At 49.7% G+C, this 25,071-nt stretch overlaps 2 protein-coding genes across 2 annotated transcripts in view; one reads left to right on the forward strand and one right to left on the reverse strand.

Moving 5' to 3' along the window:
* ADAP1 (ArfGAP with dual PH domains 1) overlaps positions 1-10,328 on the forward strand; it is a gene marked incomplete at its 5' end in the record, with an annotated part of 50,061 nt that extends 39,733 nt beyond the window's left edge. The window contains 7 exons of the mRNA XM_084270987.1: positions 1,739-1,851; positions 3,808-3,954; positions 5,882-5,965; positions 7,803-7,865; positions 7,963-8,034; positions 8,435-8,663; positions 9,022-10,328. Of these exons, the coding sequence (XP_084127113.1) occupies positions 1,739-1,851; positions 3,808-3,954; positions 5,882-5,965; positions 7,803-7,865; positions 7,963-8,034; positions 8,435-8,663; positions 9,022-9,050 (737 nt within the window). The 3' untranslated portion in view covers positions 9,051-10,328. The remainder of the gene's footprint in view (positions 1-1,738; positions 1,852-3,807; positions 3,955-5,881; positions 5,966-7,802; positions 7,866-7,962; positions 8,035-8,434; positions 8,664-9,021) is intronic.
* A 2,630-nt stretch (positions 10,329-12,958) lies between these two features.
* Positions 12,959-24,679, reverse strand: GET4 (guided entry of tail-anchored proteins factor 4). Its single transcript, XM_084271119.1, has 9 exons — positions 24,509-24,679; positions 20,075-20,153; positions 19,576-19,657; positions 19,038-19,187; positions 17,258-17,396; positions 15,209-15,349; positions 15,049-15,124; positions 14,802-14,874; positions 12,959-13,281 (listed from the first exon to the last, which is right to left on the reverse strand). The coding sequence occupies exons 1-9, from the start codon at positions 24,661-24,663 to the stop codon at positions 13,193-13,195; spliced, it is 984 nt and encodes a 327-aa protein (XP_084127245.1). The 5' UTR covers positions 24,664-24,679; the 3' UTR covers positions 12,959-13,192.
* Between the last annotated feature and the right edge of the window lie 392 nt (positions 24,680-25,071).

Raw genomic sequence — 25,071 nt, forward strand, 5'->3', positions numbered from 1 at the left:
GACAAGGGAAGTTGGGCTTCCAACCTGACTTTGATGCTGGCTCACAGTCTCATTCCGGGCAGCTCACCAAACCTCTCTGGGCTTCCCTCTCTTTGTATATAACCATTACAGTGTCCACCTGCCACAGGTAAGGATTGGGTGGACTTGCCAGATTAGCAACTAATTTGAGATCCTCTTTTGGGAAATGCAGAGTAATTTTATCCTTCATCCCTGAAGTGTTAAGAAAAAATCATGGAAGATGTGTAGTGGATGGGAACACGTTTAACAAGGAATGCCTGTGGCATCCTTCACCTGCAGACATGCAGCTGAGACTTGTGGAGTGGAGCTGCTCCCAGATGGACTCACTGAGAGCTGAGCTCTGCGTGCCCAGCGTGCTCTGCTGAGCTGAGCTCACCCATGGGAAGGGGGATTTCTGAAGGAAAAGGTGGACTTCCCTTCTGTATCATCCCATTTGGAGATGTCCTCCTCCCATTGTCTTGCCTCTCATTTGACACAGAAGTCCCTTCCCCTAAACCTAGTTCTCTTCAGCCCCTGCTGAGATGTTGTTGTTCCCCAAATGTCAGGTGCTGGGGGGTGGTGGAGAGGCTCTGGAGCCATCTTTGCCATGTAGATGTAAACTCCTGTTGCTCTGACGGGCTTGACGTTAAAGATCGGCACCCCTTGGGAAACAGGACCCATCCTTGGGTTCTGAGCCATGTCCCTTGAGACCAGGCTGCTTTATGTTCTGCCATGCAGGAGAGCAGGCAGCAAACACCTTCTGTCAAAAGCCCCAGCAGCATCTCTGCATCTCTGCCTCACGTTAAGCACATCTTGCATTTTATAAGCGTATCGGCTGAGCATCACCTCCTGCCTGCCTGTCTCCTGTCAGAGCGGTACCGTTCCTATCCAGCTCCATCGTGTACAGCCTGCTGCAGGCAATGTAGTGTTTTCCCTGACATAAGCCAAGGTAGGGAGCAGCATCTGACTTTGAATCAGACAGAGCTCTGGCTCCCCAACAAGTAATTCTTACCACGGCAGTGATGTGAATGCCTCAGCCTGGGCTTTTCTTGTGCTGCTGTTGGATGTGGCTGCCCTTGGCTGGGTTTTGGTGGCTTTTCTGGCTGCCTCCCCTTGCTCAGACTTGGGATAATCCTGCTCACTGTGAGTCCTTCTCTTTCTGACACTGAAAGTGCCCTCTGACAGGTTAGCTGTGGGATTTTTTGCTTGAAAAAGTGCATAGCAACCCCACAGCTGAGATGGGACTGATGGGCTGAATTAGCGGGTTCTGCTTGTGGCTTTGGGGAAGGTTCTTCCAGGGTGTATTGGTGGAAAAGCTTCAGACCTGTAATTCCCTCCATACATTTGGCTTTGGTCCTCTGGGTTACAGGGCTGGTGTTCCCTTGCTCCAGAAGTGAAACGTAGGGAAGCTGAGCAGCATCCCTGGTGTGGGGAGCTGTGGCTCCTCAGGTCTTTGCCTGTGATGCAGCACAGGGAGGAGGAATCCCCCTGCACCTTCCGCATCGTGGTGTGACAGCAGGGACAGCTGTGAACCTCAGGCTGTCGGGGAAGAGCAGGAGTGGAGTGAGAAGGGTGAATCTGAAGGAGAAGGCCTGTTCTGTTCACGTCTTGAGCAATCCAGCCACACGTTTGGTCTGCCTGGTTTAGAAGTCAAAGCTCTTCTCCTTTTGTTGACCCAGTCTCTCTCCTCTCTGAAGGCAGTGTTTAATCCCTGGCTCTCAGCAACTGCTTTCTGCTGCAGGCTACCGAGAAGGGTTTCTGTGGAAGAGAGGACGTGACAACGGGCAGTTCCTAAGCCGAAAGTTCGTCTTATCAGAGAGGGAAGGTGCACTGAAGTACTTCAACAAAAATGATGTGAGTACCTGGGGCCGTGGGATGTGGGCAAGGGCATCACACCCATAGGAGCATCTTCAAGCAAGTAACTCCCAGGTCATCCTTTGGTTTGTAATTTTACAGTTTTCCTAAGTGAGTCCCTGATGGGTCCAGGAGGAGGGTGCTGGGTACAGGTTTCAGTAGGGTTTGCTCTTGGTCCACCATCGCTGTCACAGTGGGATGTCCCAACTGGCCATCTCGCACACCCCTGCTCCGTTGGGGCAGTGAAGGAGTTTTTCTCAGCTCTGGCTGTGCATCGCCCAGTTGATGTGGGTTTCATATTTGTGGCTAGCTTGTAGTGGAGACATCACCTCCTAACAGAGGTCACCAGGGTCTGAGACCTCCTTTACATGGCATGGCCAGTGATCCAGAGGAAGTGTCCCCTGGCTTTCTGCTCCAGCATCAAGCACTGGAAGCATTTCTCTTTTTCCCCTGAGCACATTTCATTCACTCTAAGTGAGAAATGGAGCCATTATCACGAAAACTGCATCTGTGATGAATGAACAGCCCCTCCAGCACTCTGCACCATGGAATGGAGGAAAACCAAGGTGTTCTGTCTGACCTCTGAGGCTCCCCTGAACATGGCAGCTGAGAGCAGTCCAGGCCAAGCTGCCAGCCAGTTTTCTCAAGTAGTTGATGCAATCATGATGTCTTGATGAGCCATGCCGTGCAGAGGAGGGGGGAACATCCAGCCACACTTCTCCACGCCCACCAGACAGCTTTGGCAGTCTTCTCCTTCAGCTTGGTGTGGTGCAACTGCATCTTGTGGAAATGAGGGAGCCAGTCATTACCAAGGGAGAAGTGAAAGTCCCAGCAGTCGCTATTGGCTGCTCTGGGAGTTTAAAGCTTCTTTGCTTCATTGTTGACCATAGTCATGGTGGGAACAGCGCTGTCTAGATGCATCCTGTTGGCTGGGATTTCCCTACTGTGGTCACCCATGGCAGCTGTGTGTCCAGGGCAAGTCCCCAAGTTCCCAGAGCAGCGCTAGCATCATCCCCAGCTCAGGGACTTCTGCGTGGTGCTGGGGACCATGGCACCACTGCATGACCTTCTGCTGGCCCCAGGCTGTGCCCTACCAAGTGGATAATCTATTTTTGGGGGTGCTTTATTCACACTTGCTACTTCACTTCTCAGTACAGTGGTAAACTTCTGGAGATGTGTGGTAGGAAGACAAACCATGCCACAAAGTTTGAGTGACCAGCCACAGAGGGTGCAGGTGGAGTTGGTGCCTGAGGGGGTCAGATCCAGGCTCATGGAACCCACTCAAAAGATGGGCTGTGAGGTGGATGCTTGTCCCTCTGGAAAGTTCCCAGTTTGGAGGGTAAATGGACTAGCAGAATCAGGAGCAAATGGCTCTTGTGAGAGGATGGGACTGGTGGGGACATGGACATGGTGCCCTCTGGCCAGACGTTGGCAAGGGGGATAATCCTCCATCTTCTTGGGCAAGGATGAGCTGACTGTGAGTGTTTGAGATGCAGAAAGCATCCTGGCCGGTTAACTGGCAGTCTGCACCCTTTTTGTTTGGCTGAATGGGTTTCTTTCTTCTTTGATAGTCACTTATCATTAGGTAAAGAGGCTGATTGAGAAGTCAAGAGACATTTCAACAGCGGCTGGGGCAGGAGGCATGGTGAAGATGCTCATCTTCATAGTACAGCATCCTGTCTTGAGACCTATCCACCTTGCTTCTGGGCTGAAACCTTTCTCCCCTTGAACCCTGCTGAATTTTGCAGAGGAGCAGTGTTCTCCCAGGCTGTCAGAAAGCTCTGGTTGCCACCTGAGAAAAGTCTCTGATACCTTATCACCAGGCAGTTTTGTGGGCTGGGAGTCATTCTTCTTTTAGCTAATGGCTTCAATCAGGAGTTTTTTCTGACCAAGTGAACAGCTTTCATGTTTGAAAGCCAATTCTCTGGTGTTTGCTCACTCAGCTGTGTTTTCCAGGCAAAAGAACCCAAAGCAATTATGAAGATTGAACATCTAAATGCGACTTTCCAGCCTGCAAAAATTGGGAACCCACACGGACTGCAGATCACTTACTTGAAGGACAATAGCACAAGGAACATCTTTGTCTATCATGAAGATGGCAAGGTGAGAGCACAGAGGTGAAAGAAGGGTTGGGTTGTGGTCAGGGGAGGAGAGTGAACCTCTTCTATCACTCCAGCAGCACGGGCTGGTCTCTGCTTGGCTGTTCTGTGGCAGTGTCCCAGAAAGAAGCAGGGTTATCTCCAGTGGGATAATCCCAAGGGTTCTTAGTCAAGTCCTAAAGCAGACAGGAAAGCTGAGGCGAAGCTGGGGCATCTGAAGAGCTGGAGACCAGCCTGTGCAAGGGGTGACAGCCTTCACCTTCCCCCAAACCCCCATCTGTGTGTGGGAGGCAGGGAAGCTGTGGCAGTGGGTTTGGAGGGGCAGGGAAGCTGCAGGAGTGAATTTGGGGGGCAGGGATGCTGCAGCAGTGGGTTTGAGGAGTGGGGAAGCTGCAGGAGTGGGCTTGGGGAGCAGGGATGCTGCAGGAATTAGTTTGGTGAGGCAGGAATGCTGCAGCAGTGGGTTTGGGGATCAGGGATGCTGCAGCAGTGGGTTTCCCACCGCTCGAGCTCTGCCCGGGGCTGAAGCTCCCTCTGCAGGACTCCTCCTGGAAGCCATGGCAGGAGCGGCTGGAAAGCTGCGGTGCTGCTGCCATCCCTGGTGTTCCCATCCCCTCAGGATGCTCAGAGGCGGGCTGAGTCTCCAGGAAAGGCCACCCTTCAGGTGTGCAAGGAAAGATCTTTGCTTCTCCTCTGAACAAACCACCCAAACGCTCTTTCCCCGTGCTGCTCCTTTCTGAGGCACACAGGCTTTCAGGGCTGGGAGCAGGGGCACGAGGGGTCGGGTCAGGCGGTAGCAGCAGGGTGGCTCCTGGCTTGGACTGCGGGGAGGGATGAGCAGGAGGGACGGGGAGAAGAAGTTGGGTTTTGATGTGGATCTGTCAGTCTGAGCTGCTGCCACAGCATGGGTGGCTCAGCTTCAGGATGGAGCCTGGGGAGACACCGAGGCAGCAGGTGGAGGGGGAGTGTTTGGTGGCACTGCAAGCTGACCAGTTCACTTTCTCTGCTTGTTCTGAGACACAGATCACTGAAAGGAATCTCTGCTAACGAGCTAAGGAGGTGACACCTCCCCATCTGAACTCACTGAGCAGCGTAAAGTTGGTTTAACACATTGGATGCCATCTCCTCTGTCTGTGGCATTTGCACACCCAGAAAGCTTCCGTGCCCAAACCTGCCAGCTTCACCTGTGTGGGTACAGGGTGGTGCCCTTCCTCCAGCCATGGACGGTCACATTAAGGAGCCAGTGAGGGTTTCAGCCTTTGCTTTTCTGCAAGGTGAAACCTTATATCCCATCACAATCAAGAATGAGATCTTTATGTCTATACATATAGGTGTCACAGAGTCACGGGACATTAGGAGTTGGAAGGGACCTCGAATGCTGGAGCACCTGAGAACTGAGCTGGGACTTCAGTGTTGCTGTGCTTGTCCCTTGGGGACTTGCAGATAGGGCCGATGGACTGGAGTACAAGAACAAAGGGATATCCAGCCACCCTTTCAGCAAAACACTCCAATAAGTTGCTAAAGGCTGAAAATCTGTGTGGGATTCAGGCATTCCTTGCCTGTCCTGCCTACAGCCGGCTTGTGGCTGCTGGGGATGGGGCAGGCAGAGGCTCTCGGGCTGCCTTTTCACCCAGCAAGGCTCGTGGGGGTTAACTCAATACCCAAAAGGCTGGTTTCAGAGATGTGCTTGAATCCTTCCCTCTGCAGAAAAGCCCTCGGGGCTCGCTGGGCACTGCAGAGCTCTGCCCAGGTCTGGAAGCCTGGGGCAGCGGCTGGATGTTCCTCTTTCATGTCTGTATGCCATTTTCCTTTAGGAACGCTGCTAGGCTGCACTCTGTCACTTGGGATGGAGTGAGGGGAGGGATGAATCACAGCCGGGTCATGTTAATTACGTGCACTCTACCCCCCTCACTTTCCTTTCTCATTACTAGGAAATAGTGGATTGGTTCAACGCCATCCGGGCGGCGCGTTTTCACTACTTACAAGTGGCGTTCCCTGGAGCCAGCGATGTTGACGTGAGTTCCTTGCACCTATTTTTTAACTTAATTCAATTTGATTTATTTTTTCCCCTTCTTGCCCATTTTTAGCATCTGGTTTAACACATGGTGAGGCTCTGAGAGCATGTTTTTAACATGACTGGGCTGAACTTACAGTGGTGGGCACGTGTATCGCCTGTTACTAACACCCCACCTTGGAACCCGTGAGTGTGTGTGTGTGTACACCTCTGTGTGTGTGTACACCTGTGTGTGTACACACATGTTCACCTGCAGCACACGCAGAGTTGTGCCTGTGAGTAACCCTGGCGCTCTCAGGTGTGCGGAAGCGCCCTGTCTCTTCCTCAGAGATGCTGCTGAAGGCTGCAGGTAGAAGAGGTGAAGGCGGGGGTGTCAGTGCTGTATCCCAGCCTCTGGAGTTAGTTCTGCTGTGCAGGCCAATGCTGCCTGTCCTATAAATCTCTGCCTGGTGTGTTCCGGAAGCCGGGACTGCTAATTGCATTATCTCTTGCTAATGTAATACCGGAGGCTGTGTCAGCGCAGGCTGACGCTAAGGGCCTTGTACTGCAGTTGCTGTGTAACATCACTGGCTCTGGGCCTTTTGTTGTTGGCAATTGCTCCGTTACCTCCTTGGCTTCCTAGATTTTAAAATCTAATTGCATTACCTTCTGTTAATTACCTGGGTGTGGGGGGGTAGGGTCTGGTGGTGGTCCAGGGCTGGCTCTGGACTGCAGGGTGGCTCAGTCCCATGGCTGCCCCTGCACCTGAAGGACCCAGCAGGGCCAGACCCTTCCCATCAGACCCAGGCACCAACATCGGCTGCCCCAGAGCATCCTTATCCCTGCAGAGAACGGGGGCAGGAGAAAGAAGAGCGGTCCCAGGGCCTGAGGGATGATACAAAGTTAAACTGGGCAGATACGAAAACCCAAGAGAGGAGCTTCACTAATGGGTGCAGTACAGTCGCTGTGCAATGTATACTCCCCATAGTTGTTTCTCCCCCTCCCCATCTCCTCTGCTCAGCACATCTGAATCGAATTGCTCCCAAATCCCCCAGACCTCAGTAAAGTTGCCAGTCCAGATGTCCAGCAGCTGCTGAGGGTTTGTATGCTCACCAGCTGGCAGTGTCCGTGGCACTTCCCATCCCCTTCCCATCAGTTATTCCTTGGAGGAAGAGTTGTGTATCCTTTAGTGGTTTAATTATGTTATTATTAGGTTTAATTATGAGGTATTAATTGTTAGGTTTAATTATGAGCACAACCCCCTCAGAGTGATCAGCCTGGGGACATTGCCACAGCACTGGTGAAGTGGTTCAGTCCTGGGTGTTGCCATCGTTTGCATCTAATTTATGGTCCCTTTTCCCTGCCAGAGAGAGGATAAGGTGTGAAATTGAAGCAGGAACCAGGTTAAGGGCAGCGTGGAGGTATAAATTGCACACACCACCCTAGGGATGCTCAGGCTGCCTCTGCACCTCTGAGGCAGTGAGGCTCTTGAAGGATATTTTGGGGACCCATCTCCAGGGTGGGGGAAGCCTCTCTGGGCCAAGGTGATGACCTCCTTGCTCAGCAAAGTGTCCTCAGCCCTGTCCCAGGAGCCAAATGCCAGAGCTACAAATGCTGCAGAGCCCTTTACTGCCTGCAACCAAGCGTTCACCATGACGATGCTCCTGGCTGCTGCAGAGCAGCTGTGTGATGCTGTGATTCTGTGACCAGAGCTGTCAGGTGGGCTCGGGGCTGGGGTGAGCTCAGCATGGGCTTTCCTTCCCGTGACCCCCCTCAGCCCTGCCCCGCACACCCGGTGATCCTCCATCTCCCTCCACCTCACATTGCTCTCCCTTTTCCCTCCTCTTCCCTTGCTCCAGCTGGTGCCAAAGCTTTCTAGAAACTACCTGAAAGAAGGGTACATGGAAAAAACAGGGCCAAAGGTAGGATACCAAATGTTCCTGCAGCTCCTCTGCACTTGAGTCGTGCTGGTGGCTGTGCTGCTCTGGTGTGTGACCTGGTGGGTTTTTGACTCCCCAGCAAACGGAGGGGTTCAAGAAGCGATGGTTCACTATGGATGACCGGCGGCTCATGTATTTCAAAGATCCCCTGGTAAGACAAAGGTGCCTGGGCTGTCTGTGGGGTGTAATCCGTGGTGGTGGTAATGGTATAATAACAATAATTAATAATAATAGTAATGAGTGAGGCTCAGGCTGGTGGGGAAGCGGAGGGCATTGGGCCATCGCTGCTGGGGGGCCTGCCTGGTGTTCCTGTGCTTTGGAGCCACTCTGCTCTGGCTGTAGATTTTTTGGCATCTGGATTCTGGGTATACTGGGTGTGTGGGGGCGGGAAGGTCCCATGTCATGGGTGCCCTGGGAGGAGCTGAAGTGGGGCTCCAGGAGGTGGCCGGTGCTTCCCATGTTTGGCTGCCGCACGGTGCCAAGTGAGCAGTGCCCTGGCTGCCCGCTCCCCTCCACCATCCTGCCTGCCTGCCTGCTCTGCTGTCTCCTAGGATGCCTTTGCGAGGGGGGAAGTCTTTATTGGGAGCAAGGAAAACAGCTACAAGGTCCTGGAAGGGCTCCCGCCATCCACGCAGGGAAACCACTGGCAGCACGGGATAACCATCGTGACCCCCGATCGGAAATTCCTCTTCGCCTGCGAGACGGAGGACGACCAGCTCGAGTGGATCACCACTTTCCAGAAAGTTATAAGCCGGCCGATGCTGCCTCAGGAATACGCAGGTGTGTGTGCTGCTGGGGGCTGGAGTCAGCCACAGCTCCTTTATTTCCTGGGTGTTAGCAGATGGAACGGATGGAGGGGGATTGGGGATGCTGCGGCATCGCTCCTTCACATTTGGGGAGGGTGCAAAGTCTGTCCGAGCCAGACTCACACTGGGAGGAGGAAGAGAATGGTATCCTTCCCTCTACATCATCTTCCCATTGTGTCTGTGGTGCTTTAAGGACATTCACTCCCCCAGATATAAGGAGAACTGGGGCCAAGGAGTGTCGGCAAACAAGGACCAGGCACAGGGTGGGCTCGTGCCGGCTGTCGGAGCCTGGCAGTGCTGCTTTTAACTTCATGCTCTGTTTTCTCTTCCAGTGGAAGCCCATTTCAAACATAAACCTTAGCGGGACTGGCTGGGCAGACCTGAGGAGTGAGCTTCTGTTTACAACACAACGTGGTTTTATTTGAAATGTTAAAATTAATGAATAATAATAACAGTAATAATAATAATACTTCCCTTTCCCCTCATCATTCACTTGATCATGCCGGAAGCCATGAAGGGTGGCAGTGAAACATCAGAGAAGATGCTGATCCAACCTGAAATTGGGCTCTGGGGGATGTGCTGCTGGAACGGGTGCTCCTGCGACCTCATCACCCCACCCCGAAATGAGGTGTCCCCCCTGGCTTCAGCAGGATAGTGAAGACTGTTGGTGGCACATCTTGTGGGGAGGTGGGGTTTGTCCCCACGTGCCAGTCCCTGAGGGCTGGAGCTGAGCGAGCATCCCTGTGGCCCCAGCTGTCTCTCTTCCTGGGGGGCTGTGGGTCCCCGAGCCGTGATGTCCTCGTGGGATGCGAAGCACCAGCCTGGAGACACCCGACATGGTGATGTGCGAAATGACACTGGGATAAATGATAAGTAAATGACCTCAGGTGGGAGATGGTGACACTGCCCGGGTGAGGGGCACATGGGATTTAGAAATAAGGTAATCAGCATCCTTGGCCTCGTTACCCTCTTAATGAAGGGTGTGGGGCTGGCAGAGCAGCACCACTCCCCAGCCCTGCAAGGGGGACACGGAGCCAGGCGATGAGGGCGAGGAAGCAGTGTTTGGGGTGGGGACAGTGCTCTGCTCCCTGGGTCATTCTTGTGTCACCATTTGGGGGTTCACCCTATCCTGGGAACCCCGGCAGGGGTTGGGGGGGGGTTGAGCTTTAGGTGTAGTTTTTACCAACAGGCACCATCAGTGCCTGCCCCAGCCCATCCCAGCCGGCACCTCCCTCCAGCCGATGGCACGCTGCTTCTCCAGACTGGTGGTTGCACTTTTTTTTCCCCCCAAATAATTCTCTCAAATTTTTATGTTGATTTTTTTTTTTTCTGCCAAAAAAAAAAGAAAAAGAAAAAAAAAAAGACAAAGCTGCTTGAAGTGACGTTTCAGCGCTGTGTTGAGCACTGTAATTCCTGCGGTCAGGGCAGGCAGGCTGGGACCTGCACACCATGTGCTGGATTTTTACCCCAAAAATGAAGTTTCCATCATCCACTGAAGTACCAGCCCCGGACACGGCCCTGTCCGACGCGGTTCTTACGTTGGTGTGTGTAAATGAGAGCATCTCATCGGCTGTATGCATTCGTTCTGTCACTGGTAAGACAACTGTGGTACTAAATGTCATTCAAACCAATAAATTATTATGTCAAGACCTGTGGCTGCGTGGTGCTGGGGCAGGGGAGGGGAGCTGGGCTGTACAATGTGAGGTGGGGTGCTGGCTGAGCTGCAGGAGTCAGGACACCCACCAATCACCCCACCTGTTACACTGCCTATGTGTGTGTTACAGGGTGTTGTGTGTAGATTCTATATACCCCTCAGTTTATGTCGATGTATGCACACACACACCCTGAAGTTGTGTTTCTCAGGACTCGAGTAGTAAACGCTACGAAGGGCAGAGTTAGTTGTGGTTGAGTAGTTACAACTCTTGTGTAACTGCTGGGCAGAATTTGTAGTGTGCTTTGTTGCATGTGAGTAGATACAACTTCTGTGAAAAGACTTGGGTCTGTGTGTGTGTGGCTCATCAGGCATCTCTATTTACCTTACCAACAGGAGCTACGTACCTTTCCTACACGTCTGCGTACACAGGGGACAATTTTATACTTGAAAAATTCAGAAAGGGTTTGATTATATAAATATACTCATGCATGCTTTTTATACAGCTATAGCTTAGCTCTGAAATTTATATTATAAGAAATAGATATCCATATATCATCTACCTACATGCATACAGCTGTAGCTGTGGTTTGCACTACCACTGTTTATAAAGCAGCAGTGTGCAGAGGCTCACCCCAGGGCTGTCCCAGCAGGGAGAGGCTGGGCTGGGCTGCTTGGCTGGGGAGGGAATGAGAACAGTTCATTATGCACGTGCCAATTAAAAATAAGAGAATTACTATTAGCAGTTACAGGCTGTACACTTATATATGACATAGACAGAAGGCTCTGTGTGTGCACATATATATGCATACATATATGTGTGTCTATGTACATAATGTGTATATATATATATAAAATTTATGTATATATATTGTGTGTATACATGTAATATACATACATGTAATATATACACGTATATACACATACATTATAATTGATATATGATACATATACACATTATATATGCACACACAGTGTATATATAAAATACAATTATATGTGCATATAATTTGTGTATATATGTATGCATATATATGTATATATCACAGAATCTTAGGGGTTGGAAGGGACCTCAAGAGATCATCGGGTCCAACCCCCCAATGTCTATACGTATGTCTCTATATACAATTATATATACACATATATATATGATATATACACACATTATTCTGTGATTATATATATATATATACACACACACACATACACAAGCACATATATACACACACACACATATACAAAGGCTGTGAGGGCACACACCAGGAGGTGCCCCATCACTGCTGCCCCCCATGATACAGCTCTTACCTGCTGCCATCCCACAGCCTTTATTAACTGTCTACAGCGTCACGCCGGGTAGGGTGTTCTTCCTAACTCCTGGCAAAGCTGAGCAATCCACATCTGCGCCAGCTGTTGCAAAGCCTGACTCGAACTACGGCGCTACTATGGTGAGGGAAAGCTGCAGCAAGGGGAGTCGAGGCGCTGCTGGCAAAAGCAGCAACGGCACATGGCCCGGTATAAAGTGTTTATTTGAGACTTCACAATTAACACAAAGTCTTCCTTTTGATGCCTTTTCTTTTGTCATACAGTCAATAAATTTGTATTAATCCCATCCTCCCCCATGCATGATTGCTGTTTATTAATCTAAGCCTTTTTATTTTCATCGTGAAAAAATAAAGCGTTTCCCCACCCTTCCATCCATTCGCTGTACCTCTGTTGGCCGTGGTGCAGCGTGCCAGAGGAGATGAAGGGCTCTGCTTACCACTGGGCCTGACCTTACTCCATTATTTATTGATTTCTTCTTCTTTTTTTTTTTATACAGAAAGTGTTAAATGAATCAATCACCCAAGAAAAATAAATATATCCTAGAGAACCTAAAGTTCTGCAGTATCCCTTTCCTTTACACACAGTTGCAGTTCAAACACGTATGTGGCTCGTGGCGAATTGTTTCACTTGCTAGAACGCCGTCACCTCTACGTGTGGTTGTGAACTTACGCTGAGACAGAAATCTGTTCCAAAGGAGTAGAGCCAGCAGCCAAATTTTTACGCCTAGGCAAGAGAGATCCACACAGAAACCAATTCCCTGTGTTCCACTGCTTGGTTTTTTTTTACTCAGGAGCAATTCAATCTTGTGCTTTTCAGGAAGTGTCGGCTAAAGGGAGGCGCAGGCTCAGCCAGAGCCAGGCCTCAGGGAGAGCTCGGCCAGAGCTAGGCCTCAGCGAGAGCTCGGCCACAGCCAGGCCTCAGCGAGGGCGGAAGGCAGCACGACACGACGGGCATGCATGTCGCTCACGGCCGCGGAAGCAAGTTCTGGGTATCAATGTCTTTCAGATGCCGCCTGGCTCATCTCGTACTTTGGCACCAGCCTCGCTAATAAATGATTCAATGGATCCCCCTGCCCTTTCCAGACCTTCCTCAGGGATGGCAGAGGGCAGGGAGGGTTTCTCGGGACAAAGCCAGTAGTGGTAGGCCCTCAGGTACAGGCCCATCGCTACGCTTTACCGAATCACCGTGCAAAGGGAATACTGCATCAGAAACCGTACAAGACTATACTGTATTCAGTCACCAGCCGCTGTGCCGGGAACCTGCTCACGATTGCTCCCATTGGTTCATTTGGCTACTTGGTTTTTTGTTGGTTTCTTTCTTTCTTTCCTTTTTTTTTTTTTTTTTTTGGTGGGTTTTTTTTTTTTACATAAATAAGATAAACCAAACATTATGAACGTTTCAGCAACCATTTCTAAAAGACCAGAGGAGCCCTTTCAGGCGCCAAGAAACAACTGCGGGATTCAAATTCCAAAACTGCCTTTGGAGTCATCGAATCATCAGATTTACACGGCACCCAGTGACAACAACATTCAGTCGAGCTCGATCGGACTGCTGTCTTCCTGACCATCTTCTGCGTCCTCATCTTCTCCAGTTCCCATCAGGCTGTTTAAAAGATTTCCTAGAATAAAATCATAGAATCATAGAATCACAGACTGGTCTGGGCTGGGAGGGACCCCAAGGATCACAGAGCTCCAACCCCCCTGCCACAGGCAGGATCACCAACCTCCAGGCCTGGAGCTACACAAGGTTGCCCAGGGCCCCATCCAACCTGGCCTGGAACAGCTCCAGGGATGGGGCATCCACCACCTCTCTAGGCAGGCTGTTCCAGCACCTCACCACTCTCTCTGTAAAAAACTTCCCCCTAAGATTTAATCTAAACCTTCCTTCCTTTAGTTTTAATCCATCCCCCTTGTCCTGCCATTTTCTACCCTTTTAACAAGCTGATTCCCCTCCTGTTTCTCTGCTCCCTTCAGGGACTGGAAAGCTACAATGAGGTCCGCCCGCAGCCTTCTCTTCTCCAGGCTGAACAAGCTGAGCTCCCTCAGCCTCTCTTTGTAGGGACAGGACAACTGGAACTGCTGGTTTTACCTTCTCATCTCAATTTTAACTATTCACCTTCCATCCTGCTAGGGTGCAGATTTCAGTAATAACAATTATAAGAATAATAAATGGTATTGGCAAGACATTAGTGTTCCTGCACCAAGTTTTCATTAAGAATTTGTTGATTTGGGAAGCTGTATATTTGCTACTGCTCCTTCTTTAAGAGTGCATTGGAAAAAATCATCAAATTCACATACCTGTGTACTACAGTTGCACCCTAAGAGGGAAAACCCACCCCAGAAGTGAGGGAGGAAAGACTCACCTCCAGCACTGCCAGTCTCTAAGGGCAGCAATGATCTGCATCACACTATAAAGAACCTGTTTGAGACTCAAAGCGTTTATGTGCACTCCCTGTTTTGTTCCATTTCAAGCCCCCCTGAATTGCTGATAAGCTGTTATGTGCCTATGGACTCTATGATGCTCATGATTCCCACCAAACTTTGTGTAGCAGCGAATTGACACATGCAGGTAAAGCTTCCCATCAGTTTACAGACAGAAAAGCTTAGTTCCCAAGGAAAACCATTTCATTGTACAGCAGTAATCCAGTTAGATTCGCTCATGTTTGATTTAAGAGCTGGGAAATGAGGGCTGAATTTCTCTACTCCCTTTCATTTCTTGTAGAAGGGCAGTAGGAATTTCACCACTTGTCCTTTGGAAACAAGTTTGTTTTATCATTTTATATCAGCACCAGTTAGATCTCTGCCAAAGTCCCAGACTTGACTTAAGCAGGCACTGAAGCCTCAGAAAATTAAGCTTTAACACTAAGATTTTTCTTTACATTGGAAGTTATAATGTCAAGAATTAACTGTGAGAGCCATCCACACCCTTCTCAAAGACAAAAAGTCTACAAGCCTCACTAAATTAAATTCACATGCAACCAATTCATCTTGTGCTCTACAGGAGGGACTGTTCCTGCAGGCAGTGAAAACTGGTATATCCATTAGAACAAGTTATCTGTTTCCAGCACAGCTGCTTATAAAAGCTGCTGCTCTGAGAAGCCCGGTGGTATCTCTAAGGACTGTGAGCACAAACCTTTACCTAGTAATCCTCCGTAGGACGATGTCTGCTTGGGTGGAACACCGAAGAAAAGCTGTCCTATTCTATCTAGGTACTGCAACGACACAAGAGGAAGAACAACATCAGCTGCTTCATTTCCAGGGGGAAATACTATGGGCAGCAGTCACACTGTGCGAGCTAGATTATAGACAATAAGTTGCAAAACAGGAGACAATCAGCTATTATTGAACTAACTCTGTAAGTCACATGTTCTTTATGAGTAGCTCACCTCATTATACATGGGATCTCTTTTCAGTGAAGGTTGATACTGTTCACACAATACTGTAAATACTGTTAGTTTTCCTCTAGAAAGGAAATAACCAGAGATGTAAATCAGAGTAACAACTGAGTAGGAAACAAAGAACAACACGAGAGAAGTCAGACTGTACCCATCAACGGCCAATAACAGGAACCAGATGAAGTTTAGCAGTGGCTGAACGAAGGGAGGACCCTTTTCTATGGAAGGATGTTTCTGTGTGTATGTTGTGAAAACAACTGAAGCGCTGGTCTTATTTTTTAAGCAGAGAAACCTGAAAAAGGAAACAGAACAGGGCAAGTTAAGATTAAAAGGCAGAGATGTGATTTTCAATGCAGAAATAGAAAGCAAAGCCAAATGCTCAACAATTTCTAATTTGTTTACTCATAGGAACCATCTCAGGCTTAAACTGACAGCAAAAGCTTGTACTGGTAGAGGTGGATGCCTCTGGCAGTGGTTTGGCTATTGACTGAGGAAGGGGAACAGCACTCTTGAACAGCACTGTGGAGAAGTGGGTTGGAAGGGAGAACTGACATTAAATATTAATAGAATGAGTAGACCTAAGCAGCTTGTGTACAGGGCAGTTATTAAAAGAGGGCGTTAATTAAATCATAATGTGGAAATACTGGCTACTGAGTAATTCAAGTTAAACAGGACACTGCATTTACTGGTCCAGAGTTTATAATGCTGGGGTAAAAACCTAATGAAAGGCCTCTCTCCTGGCCTCAAACCCATCTCCTGCCAGCACCTGATGACTCTGTCATTCAGGTAACACCACACCTCAGAATAACATGGCATCAGGTTCTCTACTAAGTTTGATACTCATGTCAAAGTCTCATACTAAGGCTGTGCTTGGAGCTCCCAAGCTGTTTCTCACCAGCTAAGGTATCAATTTCCCAAACCAATCCCATCTTTGTCAGATCCAGGTAATTTAACTGGCAATCTCTGCAAGTCTCACAGGCCTAACAAGGGACTTTATCTGGGACAAACGCTGTCACGCGCCCCGGGCAGGCTTCCAGGAGCAGCCTCATGCTTGGCTGCAGGCTGGCCTCCAGTGCTGTACCCTTACACCAGGCAAGGGCACCGGGCTCTTTTGCCTTCCTGCTGAGCAAGGGACTGCAATTATTTCCATTAAACTCCCATGTAAGAGGATTTAGTTCAGTAAGAGTAGTTAAGGCTGGTAAGGGACACAGTAGTAGTGCTGCATAAACACTGAAAAAATCATCTCGTAGCTTCTCTCCAGAATTTCCTCCCCTCCAGAACAAAGCCCCATAACATTGTTTGAGAGTCCTGCATATACTGGATTTCTGTAAAGGATTTGCTACCACTCAAAATCCCTGAGATCCATATCAACCAGCTATTGAAAGCAGGACAAACCTGACATGACAGCTCACTGCTACCAAAAGAGACACAGACTAGCTCTCACCTCCTCCCTCTCCCCAACACCTACTCTCTCCCTGACTCCCTGCTGCAGAGTCCTGTCTCCACCTCCTCCTCCTCAGACTCCTCCATGAGCTGCTTTCCCTGCCTGAAGAAAGCCATGAGCTGATTGAACACGGTAAAATTGGCTTTGTCAACCTTAATTGTACATGAGTTCTGCAAAGGCATGTAATAGCTTGCATTCCCACCTCCTACAAAATAAATGCTGAAAGTAAATGAAAACCACCAGCAACTCTGTCAAATCAGGAACCATCACACTGCTGCTCACAGACCAGGGTGACCCGAGACAAATTCTGTCTCAATACAATGAGACTGAGAGCAAGTACTGTGCTAAAGGTCAACATTGGAGCGTACTTAGGTCCAGTCTTGGTAAGAACATCAAGGTAAAGCCCTAACTAGACATAAAGTGGTGTTAACAAAGCTAAGAATTGTGCTTTCAGGGTCAAACAGATTACAGTAATTCTTCAGGCACTTAACATGATTTCAGGTTTCAACCTTAGCATGTTGGTTTTTTTTTTTTGAATCTCCCCAGTCTAACCAATTCAACGCACCAGTTTTGAGATGGTTTTCTCCAGTTACTACCACACCAAATAAGCTTTTGGAAGCTCTGGCCAGTTTCAGAGTTTCTTTTGAGAAGGATACACAGTTAACCAACAGTTAAGAGAGTTACAAAATTAGATTGGCCTCAAACACAGTGTCATCTTAGCAACATAGTAAAAAAATGAAAGAAGTTAACACCTACTGTAGTACTGCCTGTGCTACAAACATGTCCACCTCACTGCGATATCCCCTGGACGAGGAGTATTCTACTAGCATATTTGCACATCCCTCACCATCTGTGGAGTGCAAGAAGTGATACCGAGATTCACTATAGTTTTGCTCTACAAAAGGAAAAAGAAAACGGTTTTTAAGAACTCAGTTCATCATATGCAAACATAAAACCAGATTTGTTTCTCTTGTACACTCAGCTGGCAGAAGAACAAGAGCTACACAGAAGGTACACAAACAAGACAACTAGCAAAAAGAGTGTGGGGTTTTTTTTCAAGTTACAGCTTATTTGTAAAGGGAGATAATAAACATGTTATCCTAAATACATTTAACAACAGTTTATTCGATGCCACCACAAAAATGTGGCCAACAATGGGACAAACAGCTTGAGCTGGGGTAAAATAATTTTCTCCAAGAGTACAGTGACCCTTCACGTGCTGCTGTCAGCGCTTCGGGGAGGAACAGAGTTCCACATCAGAGCATGTGCAGCAAGAAGCTAAGCAGCCCCTTCAGCCTCCTTCTTTCTAAGTGCATAGAAAGAAGGCATTGCCTATTTTTAGCTTAGCCCACTCCTGCTAACGAAATTAAAGTCGCTCCCATATGCTGAGCAGAACAGCAATCACACAGGAAAAAGGTGTAAGAAACGACAAGGGTTTGTTAGAACTGAACTTGAAGCAAAGGATCGTGCAGAATGACTGTGATGACAAATCAAAACGGGAAAGCTGCTCATTTTTGGAATGCAAAAGCTTTGTTTGAACAATCTGAGGCTTTGCTGATGAAGCTCTCCCAACCTACAGCCCAAGGAAATACATGGGTTTTGCTCTTCAAAAGAACAGTGAGCAGGCGGCTGCAAAGTAGGGATTTTTACTTTCAGTAAGCAACTGTTTCTTATCCTAATGGTATCTCAGCTTCTAACTCAAATGCTCTGAGGAAAATCCCCCTTTCTGGCTGGCAGCAGGCACCAAGCTGAGCTGAGCCCCATGAGATCGCATAGGGCACACAGAAAAGCCACGAGCTGGAATGCTGACCATGGGGTCAACATCGTTACACGAAACCACTATCATCACTCTGCAGCTACTGAAGAATTTAAAATAAACAATCATCTTGTGGAGTTATTAATTCATGAGAAACCACAGAAGACATGGAATTTCTTCAGCTGTTCTCACTTGCCTTTGTATGTTTTGAATATAAGACTTTAATAACTGACTATCACCCACAATGAAAACAATGATTTAGTGTATTTTTGGGTTATCTTACATCCCATCACAGATAAAATCTGAAACAAATCAAAGGCAACAGCATTCATTCTGGAATCAGCCTGCTGGTCAACATCTTGAAAAGCACCTAATGATGGACCCAAAGACTGTTTAGGGTGCTAGGTGATGTATGTCAATCTCTGTCATGTTTATCCAGGATTTAAAAGCAAACCAACAGAACAGCTTTGATCCCAAAAAAAAATTTCCTTCTGCTGACTCAAACTACTTCAAAGTCTAAAAAGCATCATCCCTTCACAGCAGCTTCACAGCAGCTGGGGGTTGGGTTTTGCACTAGCACAGATTTACAGCTCTAGGTAGTTTGGGTTTTTATCTTTGCTAGTTACACAAGGGTGACGTTTCAGCACAAAACAGGGAACAACAGAAATCAATCATTTCCATCACAGCTTCTTCAGCTTATTTCCAAAGTAGCTCCCTTATCATATTGTACTTTCAACATTTTCCAAACAAAACACAGAAAAGCAAGTTGATTTCTCTTACCTTTCCACAGGGTAATGGCTAGTAACTGGTGTAGTTTGGGGTGTCCAAGCTTTCCCGATCCTCCGCTAGACCATTTTAGTGCTCTGGATACAAAAGCCACTCTTTCAGGAGAATTGGGATCCATTAAACTAAACAATTTAGCCAAGTTTTCTAGAAGCAATAAGATCCACAAATATTTAGCATTAATAGAAACAGGACAACCTGTGCCTTCAAGTGCATTTTTAAGATACAGCATTTAAGTTACAGCCCTACAGTGTAAGAGTGATTTTGAACTCGTGCCACTTCTACATCAAGTCAATCTTCCATCTATCAGCTGTCACTATTGATATGATCCCTCCACAGCCACAAGCATGCTCAAAAAATTGTCAGGAATCCCTTAAAGTTTTCCCCCAGCTCGTTTCTACGATGAAGGTAGCCCTTAGCCAAGGGGGAGAGCACATGGAAAGGATTTCAGGTTTTGAGACTGTTGTTAACATCAGACCCTGCCAAGTGGAAGCACATCTGAAGGCTGTCAAACCCAGCACAAAGGTCACCTCACCTAGAAGGTCATCTGCTACTTTTGCATCCGATTTCTCCAAAGACTCCAGGACCAGCATGGACAGATCAGCAGCACTGTTTTGCTACAAAACAGACACATTATGGTAGTGATGGACAGATCAGTAAATAAATGAAAACATCAACCAGAATTCTGTCAGGGGCAGATTTAATGTTTTTCTCCACATCTCCAGCTAAGACACAGTACCAGGTCTCAACCTTCCCTTAGAAAAGAAACACAGTAATTCGATGGAATCAAAAGAGAAGCCTCCAGGAAAGCCAAACAAATGTGGTTACAATTATTGCCTGGACCCTCACAAACACTTCTGCTTTTTCAGTTTGGCATAAAACTTATTTGTGGAGAAAGGCTCAACACAGGGGTAAAACAAAAGGTCACAAGACAACTACCCTAAACATTCACCACTAAGAATCCACCAACCACCCCTCAAAATCTTTGAGTAACAACCTCCCCCTGAACCACGGACACAAACACAGTGACCTACCTGGTTATGACTGAAGAACAGCAAAGCCCCTGAATACATTAGTTCTCTTGCTTCTGCATGTTTTCCTTGTGACATATACCTGGAAACAACAGCAAAACTTAAAGATCACTACAACTTAAGATACAGGTAACAACTTAAGATAAAGGTTTTCTTTTTAGATCAGGCTAGTTTCAATAACCAGGTTGGTTTAACTGCAAGCTACAACTGGTTTTCTGCTCCAGACCTGCTGGAATACAAAGCCACAAACTAGCCCTCTGCTGAACCAAAAAGCTGCTCTCTGATGTGCCCTAGGAAGACAGGAACAGCCACCAAGATTTACCAAGCAACACTTTGCAGATTCACCAGCTCACAAGAGAAACAGGTCTGGTCTCTCAAATATAATGCTGCAAAACACACCTCCCTCACTTTGGAGTTAGCCAAGAAATGAAGAACACAAGAATTTGTTCCCAATGGTCAACTCAAGAGCAGGAGCCTCTTACTGCAGCCTCCTGCCCATCATCACTATCAGTAACTAAAGGTTTTGGGCAGTCACATCCCTAGGTTATAACAGTGATATTCCCTATAAAGGTGGTTAAGGTGTGGCAGCAGATGGTTCCCAATGTCCATTTCTCTTAATTGCTCCTTAACTCATGTTTTTTGACCGGTCAACAGCAGCCAACATGCTCAGAGTGGGAAAGACATCAGTTCTGCCACACTGCTTCAGGATCTGACCCCTCGCTGCTCCTGCGGCAAGGCACCCCCGTAGAGCCGATCCGACACAGGGTACCAAGAGAGGGGTGGGTGGCTCCAGGGCGAAGATAAGCAGACAGGAGGACAGGGAGCATGACACAGTGTGGGCATGGAGGGGTCACACTAACCAGAGGGAACACGAGCAAAGGGTGGATTCCAAAAGCTCTGGTGACAGCCCCAAGGACAAGTCCTACCAGGAACATCAGATCAGATACAAACAAGGGAGGAGCCAGTCCTCTTCGGCTTCCAACAACCCCAAAGTCCTTTATCCAAAAGAGAGCTGCAGTAATGGATACCACAACAGTGGGGTAATGGAATGAGCAGCCTCAACAATTCGGGTTTGCAGTCACCAAATGCTCTGCATGTGAGTCAAACAGAGCAGCAGCTCCAGTGTTTTCACAGTTGGCCTCACATCCAGGTTCATTCTGAGGTGTCTGACTCCCAATCTCAGTGTGGATCCACTCCCACAAATCCTACTTTCAGTAGATTCCCAGCACTCTCCGGGATGTCCTGACCCAGGAATTATTACAACAGATAATAAAATACGCTGCAAACAGCTCTACAACAAACATTTAAGAGAGATATTCTCTTTAAAAGAACTTTTAAAATAAAAGTTTTTAAAAGAAATATTCATGACGTTGATCTAATGGCATTCACAATGAGAGAAACCCAGGAACAGATTATTTCTATCAGGAAAAGTACCTACAAGCATCAGGAAAACAGAAACCAGGGTCACAGGCATGATAAAGCCTGGAAAACTGACTCAATCAGAGAAAAGTTCAACCCAGCCAGCCTGTACAGCAACAGCACTGACCCAGGCACTCCCATCCAGAGGAAGGAGCAGTGGCCTCGCTGCACGGGGTCAGAGGGGAACAGCAGTTTTCCACCTGCTCCATGGGTCAGAGGGAGGGATAAGAAGTCTGCAGGAGGCAGGCTCAAAGCAATCCACCCTCCTCCACTTCTTGCCCTCCTTTGCCCGCAAACACATCTCAGTTCATGACTTCTGCAACTCTGAGTCAGGATTTCAAGTGTAACAGGCACCTCCTGACAGAACAGACCAACGTTTTACAGGCCGGTGGTGTTTAGGAGTAAGCACTGCCTATCCCAATTACAACTCCACAGCTGACATCACCCCACTCTGTGTTGTTATGCCTCTGGAAAACTGTTGACATTTAATGTACGTTTTACAGAGGACAGACCGGACTATCCAGGGCTCTTCTTTTTTTTTTTGGCCTCAGTAACTTTCCAAACAAGTTTCACAATCACATTACATCTTTTTTGCCTAGAAGAAACCCTGCCTATGCAAACGTCATCTTTTCACTTAACTGAGCACCTCCTTTCACTTGCATGTGAAATGGAAAAGGCAGGATCTCTGGTGCCAAATTAATTCAGGGAGGCTTAAGCAAAGCATGTGAGTTAATACATTCAGAAGACTGGATGAGAAGTGACCTGCTGAGCCAAGTCATCTTCCGCCACTGCAGCCGTCGCATCGCATAATCCTTACTATACATCAGGCTGTGCTTTGTCTTAAATTTAGCTTTATTCTTCAATACAATTTAAGACTTCAGGCCTCGATGGTGCCCTTGCTGATCGCATTAGAAGGCTACTGCAGAACACAGCTGCTTCCATCCAGTGGTGCCTGGCACACGGGGCAGGGCAGGCTGCCTACTTAACATACAAACAGGAGGGGAATCAACTTGTTAAAAGGGTAGACAATGGCAGGACAAGGGGGATGGATTAAAGCTGAAGGAAGGAAGGTTTAGATTAGGTATTAGGGGGAAGTTCTTTACAGAGAAAGTGGTGAGGTGCTGGAACAGGCTGCCCAGAGAGGGGGTGGATGCCCCGTCCCTGGAGGTGTTCAAGGCCAGGTTGGATGGGGTCCTGGGCAGCCTTGTGTAGATCCAGGACTGGAGGTTGGTGGCCCTGCCTGTGGCAGGGGGTTGGAGCTCTGTGATCCCTGGGGTCCCTCCCAACCCAGACCAGTCTGTGACTCAATGATTCTATGATAATGTGCCCAGCAGCAGGGCTGTGCCCCAAGGACTCTCTTGCCCACAGACCTGGCTGCTATTTTTCTGTGGATACCCATGAGCCTGTTCCCTTTCTAACTTAGATGAGGTCTGAGAACAGGCCACACACGAGTGTGCTGTTGAGGCTCTGAAGGTATTTTGCTGCCTCTCTTCCCCCAGCAGAACCACAGGTAAACAAAGCTGGGACCAACTGAGGAAGCCCTAGAAGAGCTACCTTATTTGTGGCCCTGAAGACAAGGATCTACATTTTCAATCTGGATGAGAGAAAGGGTGCCCACTGCAAGTTGTCATAAATGTGAAAAATAAATTTAAAAAACCCACCAAAAAACTAACCAACCAACCAAAAAACCCCCCAACCAACCACCTAATAAAAATAAGTTTCTAATGACTAACAGGCAGGAGTAATATTTCTGAATGAATGCCCAGCCCTGCTCTAGTTAGTAACTGTGACGTACACTAATATTAAATCAACTAGAATTTGTTCTAGTAGTTCTCAGTTTGGTCAGTGATAGGACAAGGAGCAGTGGGTGCAAGCTGGAGCAGAGGAAGCTCCATGTGAACTTAAGGAGGAACTTTGTCACTGTGAGAGTGACGGAGCACTGGGACAGGCTGCCCAGAGAGGTTGGGGAGACATCCAAACCCGGCTGGATGCGTTCCTGTGTGATTTAGTCTGGGTGATCCTGCTCTGGCAGTGGGGTCAGTCTAAATGAGCTTTGGAGGTCCCTTCGAGCTCCTAATGCCCTGTGACTCTGTGATTCCTCCGTGCTGGTGACTCCCGCAATCCTGAGAGCTGCCCCTTCCTAAAGGTGGTGCCAGAGGGTCACTACCATGCAACAACATAGCCCTGTTTACTCGCTGAACCACCAGCACCGAGACCCCTCCAAACCCGAAACCGCCGCTCTGCCACCCAGCTGACGCTCCAAACGCGAAGAACGGCTGCTCGAGGGGCTCCCGGGCGGCCCAGACCCCATGCCCAGGGGACGCCCCGGGGAGGCAGGCCGCGGCCGCGCTGCCTGGCAGGGGCCCTTACTCGGCCCCTCGGGGCGCCAAGGGACGTGCGGGGCAAAACTCAGCTCCGTCCGTGACCGCGGGGCAGTATGACGCAACGCGGCCCCCCGCACGCCGGCGGGACGGGACGGGACGGTGCTCTCCCGGGAGGCGGCGGCAGGGAGCCCCCCCCCCGCCTCACCCTGCCGCTGCCGCTGCCGCCGCCGCCGCTGCCGCCCCCTCCCCAGCCGGGCCCGCGGGGTCGGGTCAGGCCGCTGGGCCCGGCCGCGCCGCGGTCGGAGTTCATCTTCGAACCCCAGCGAGCAGCGGCTCCCCGCGCCGTCCACAAGCCCCCTCGCACCACCGCTGAGCCCCTGCGGCGACGGCCCGGTAGCACCCGAGGAGAGGTGGGGAAGGAGGGGACAGGGAGGAGGCCGAGCCCGCGGTACCCCCAAACCGGGCCCGGGCCCACCTTGGGCCGGCGCCGCTCGCCCTACGCTCCGCGGCACGTACCCGCCCCACCCCGCCCCCCCGAGGCCCAATGAGAGAGCAGGAGGCGGAGATGGGCACAAGCGGCGGCCAATGGCGTGCGGACGTGGGCGCGGCGGGCGGCAGCAGGGCAGAGTGCGTGGGAAGGCTCTGGAAGGCCGGGCGGGGGAGGGGCAGGGCGGCGGGCCGGGCCGGGCCCTACCTGAAGAAGAGCGTCCGGTACATCTGGTGCGCCTCGTAGTAGTCGCCCTTCTCGACGCTGGCGCGCAGCTTGCCCTCCACACGCTGCACGCCGCCGCGGTTCCTGCCGCCGCCTTTCCCGGCTTCCTGCTCCGCCGCCATAATCGCCGCCGCCATCAACGCGGAGGAGGGGGAGGGGAGGGCGGGGGCGGTGGGGGGAAGAGACGGGGACGCGGACGCAGACGCGCGCAGCCCCGAAACGGCGTCGCGGGCGGCCCGCCTCGCTGCCCGGCTTCCGCCCACTGTGACGGCGGCCCGCGAGGCTCAGGAGGCACGCCTGCGCGGAGAGGCGCTGCGTCACGTGACGGCCCGGGGGCGGAGCGGGCCTGCGGGAGCCTCAGAGCCCCGTCGGTCTCTCCGTCCGCCCGTCGAGAGGTCGGCGCGGCGCCGGGAACCGCGGCAGCTGCCAAGGAAGCACCCCCGGGCAGGCTGCACAGAGCGGGGGCTGTGGCCCGGCCCCGGCTGGCGCCCCAGGCCCAGCGGAGCCCCAGCAGGGTGCAGGCAGGGTCGGCGAGCTGCCCGCTG

Source organism: Gallinula chloropus, assembly GCF_964237585.1.
Source record: "Gallinula chloropus genome assembly, chromosome: 15".
Lineage (NCBI taxonomy): Eukaryota > Metazoa > Chordata > Aves > Gruiformes > Rallidae > Gallinula > Gallinula chloropus.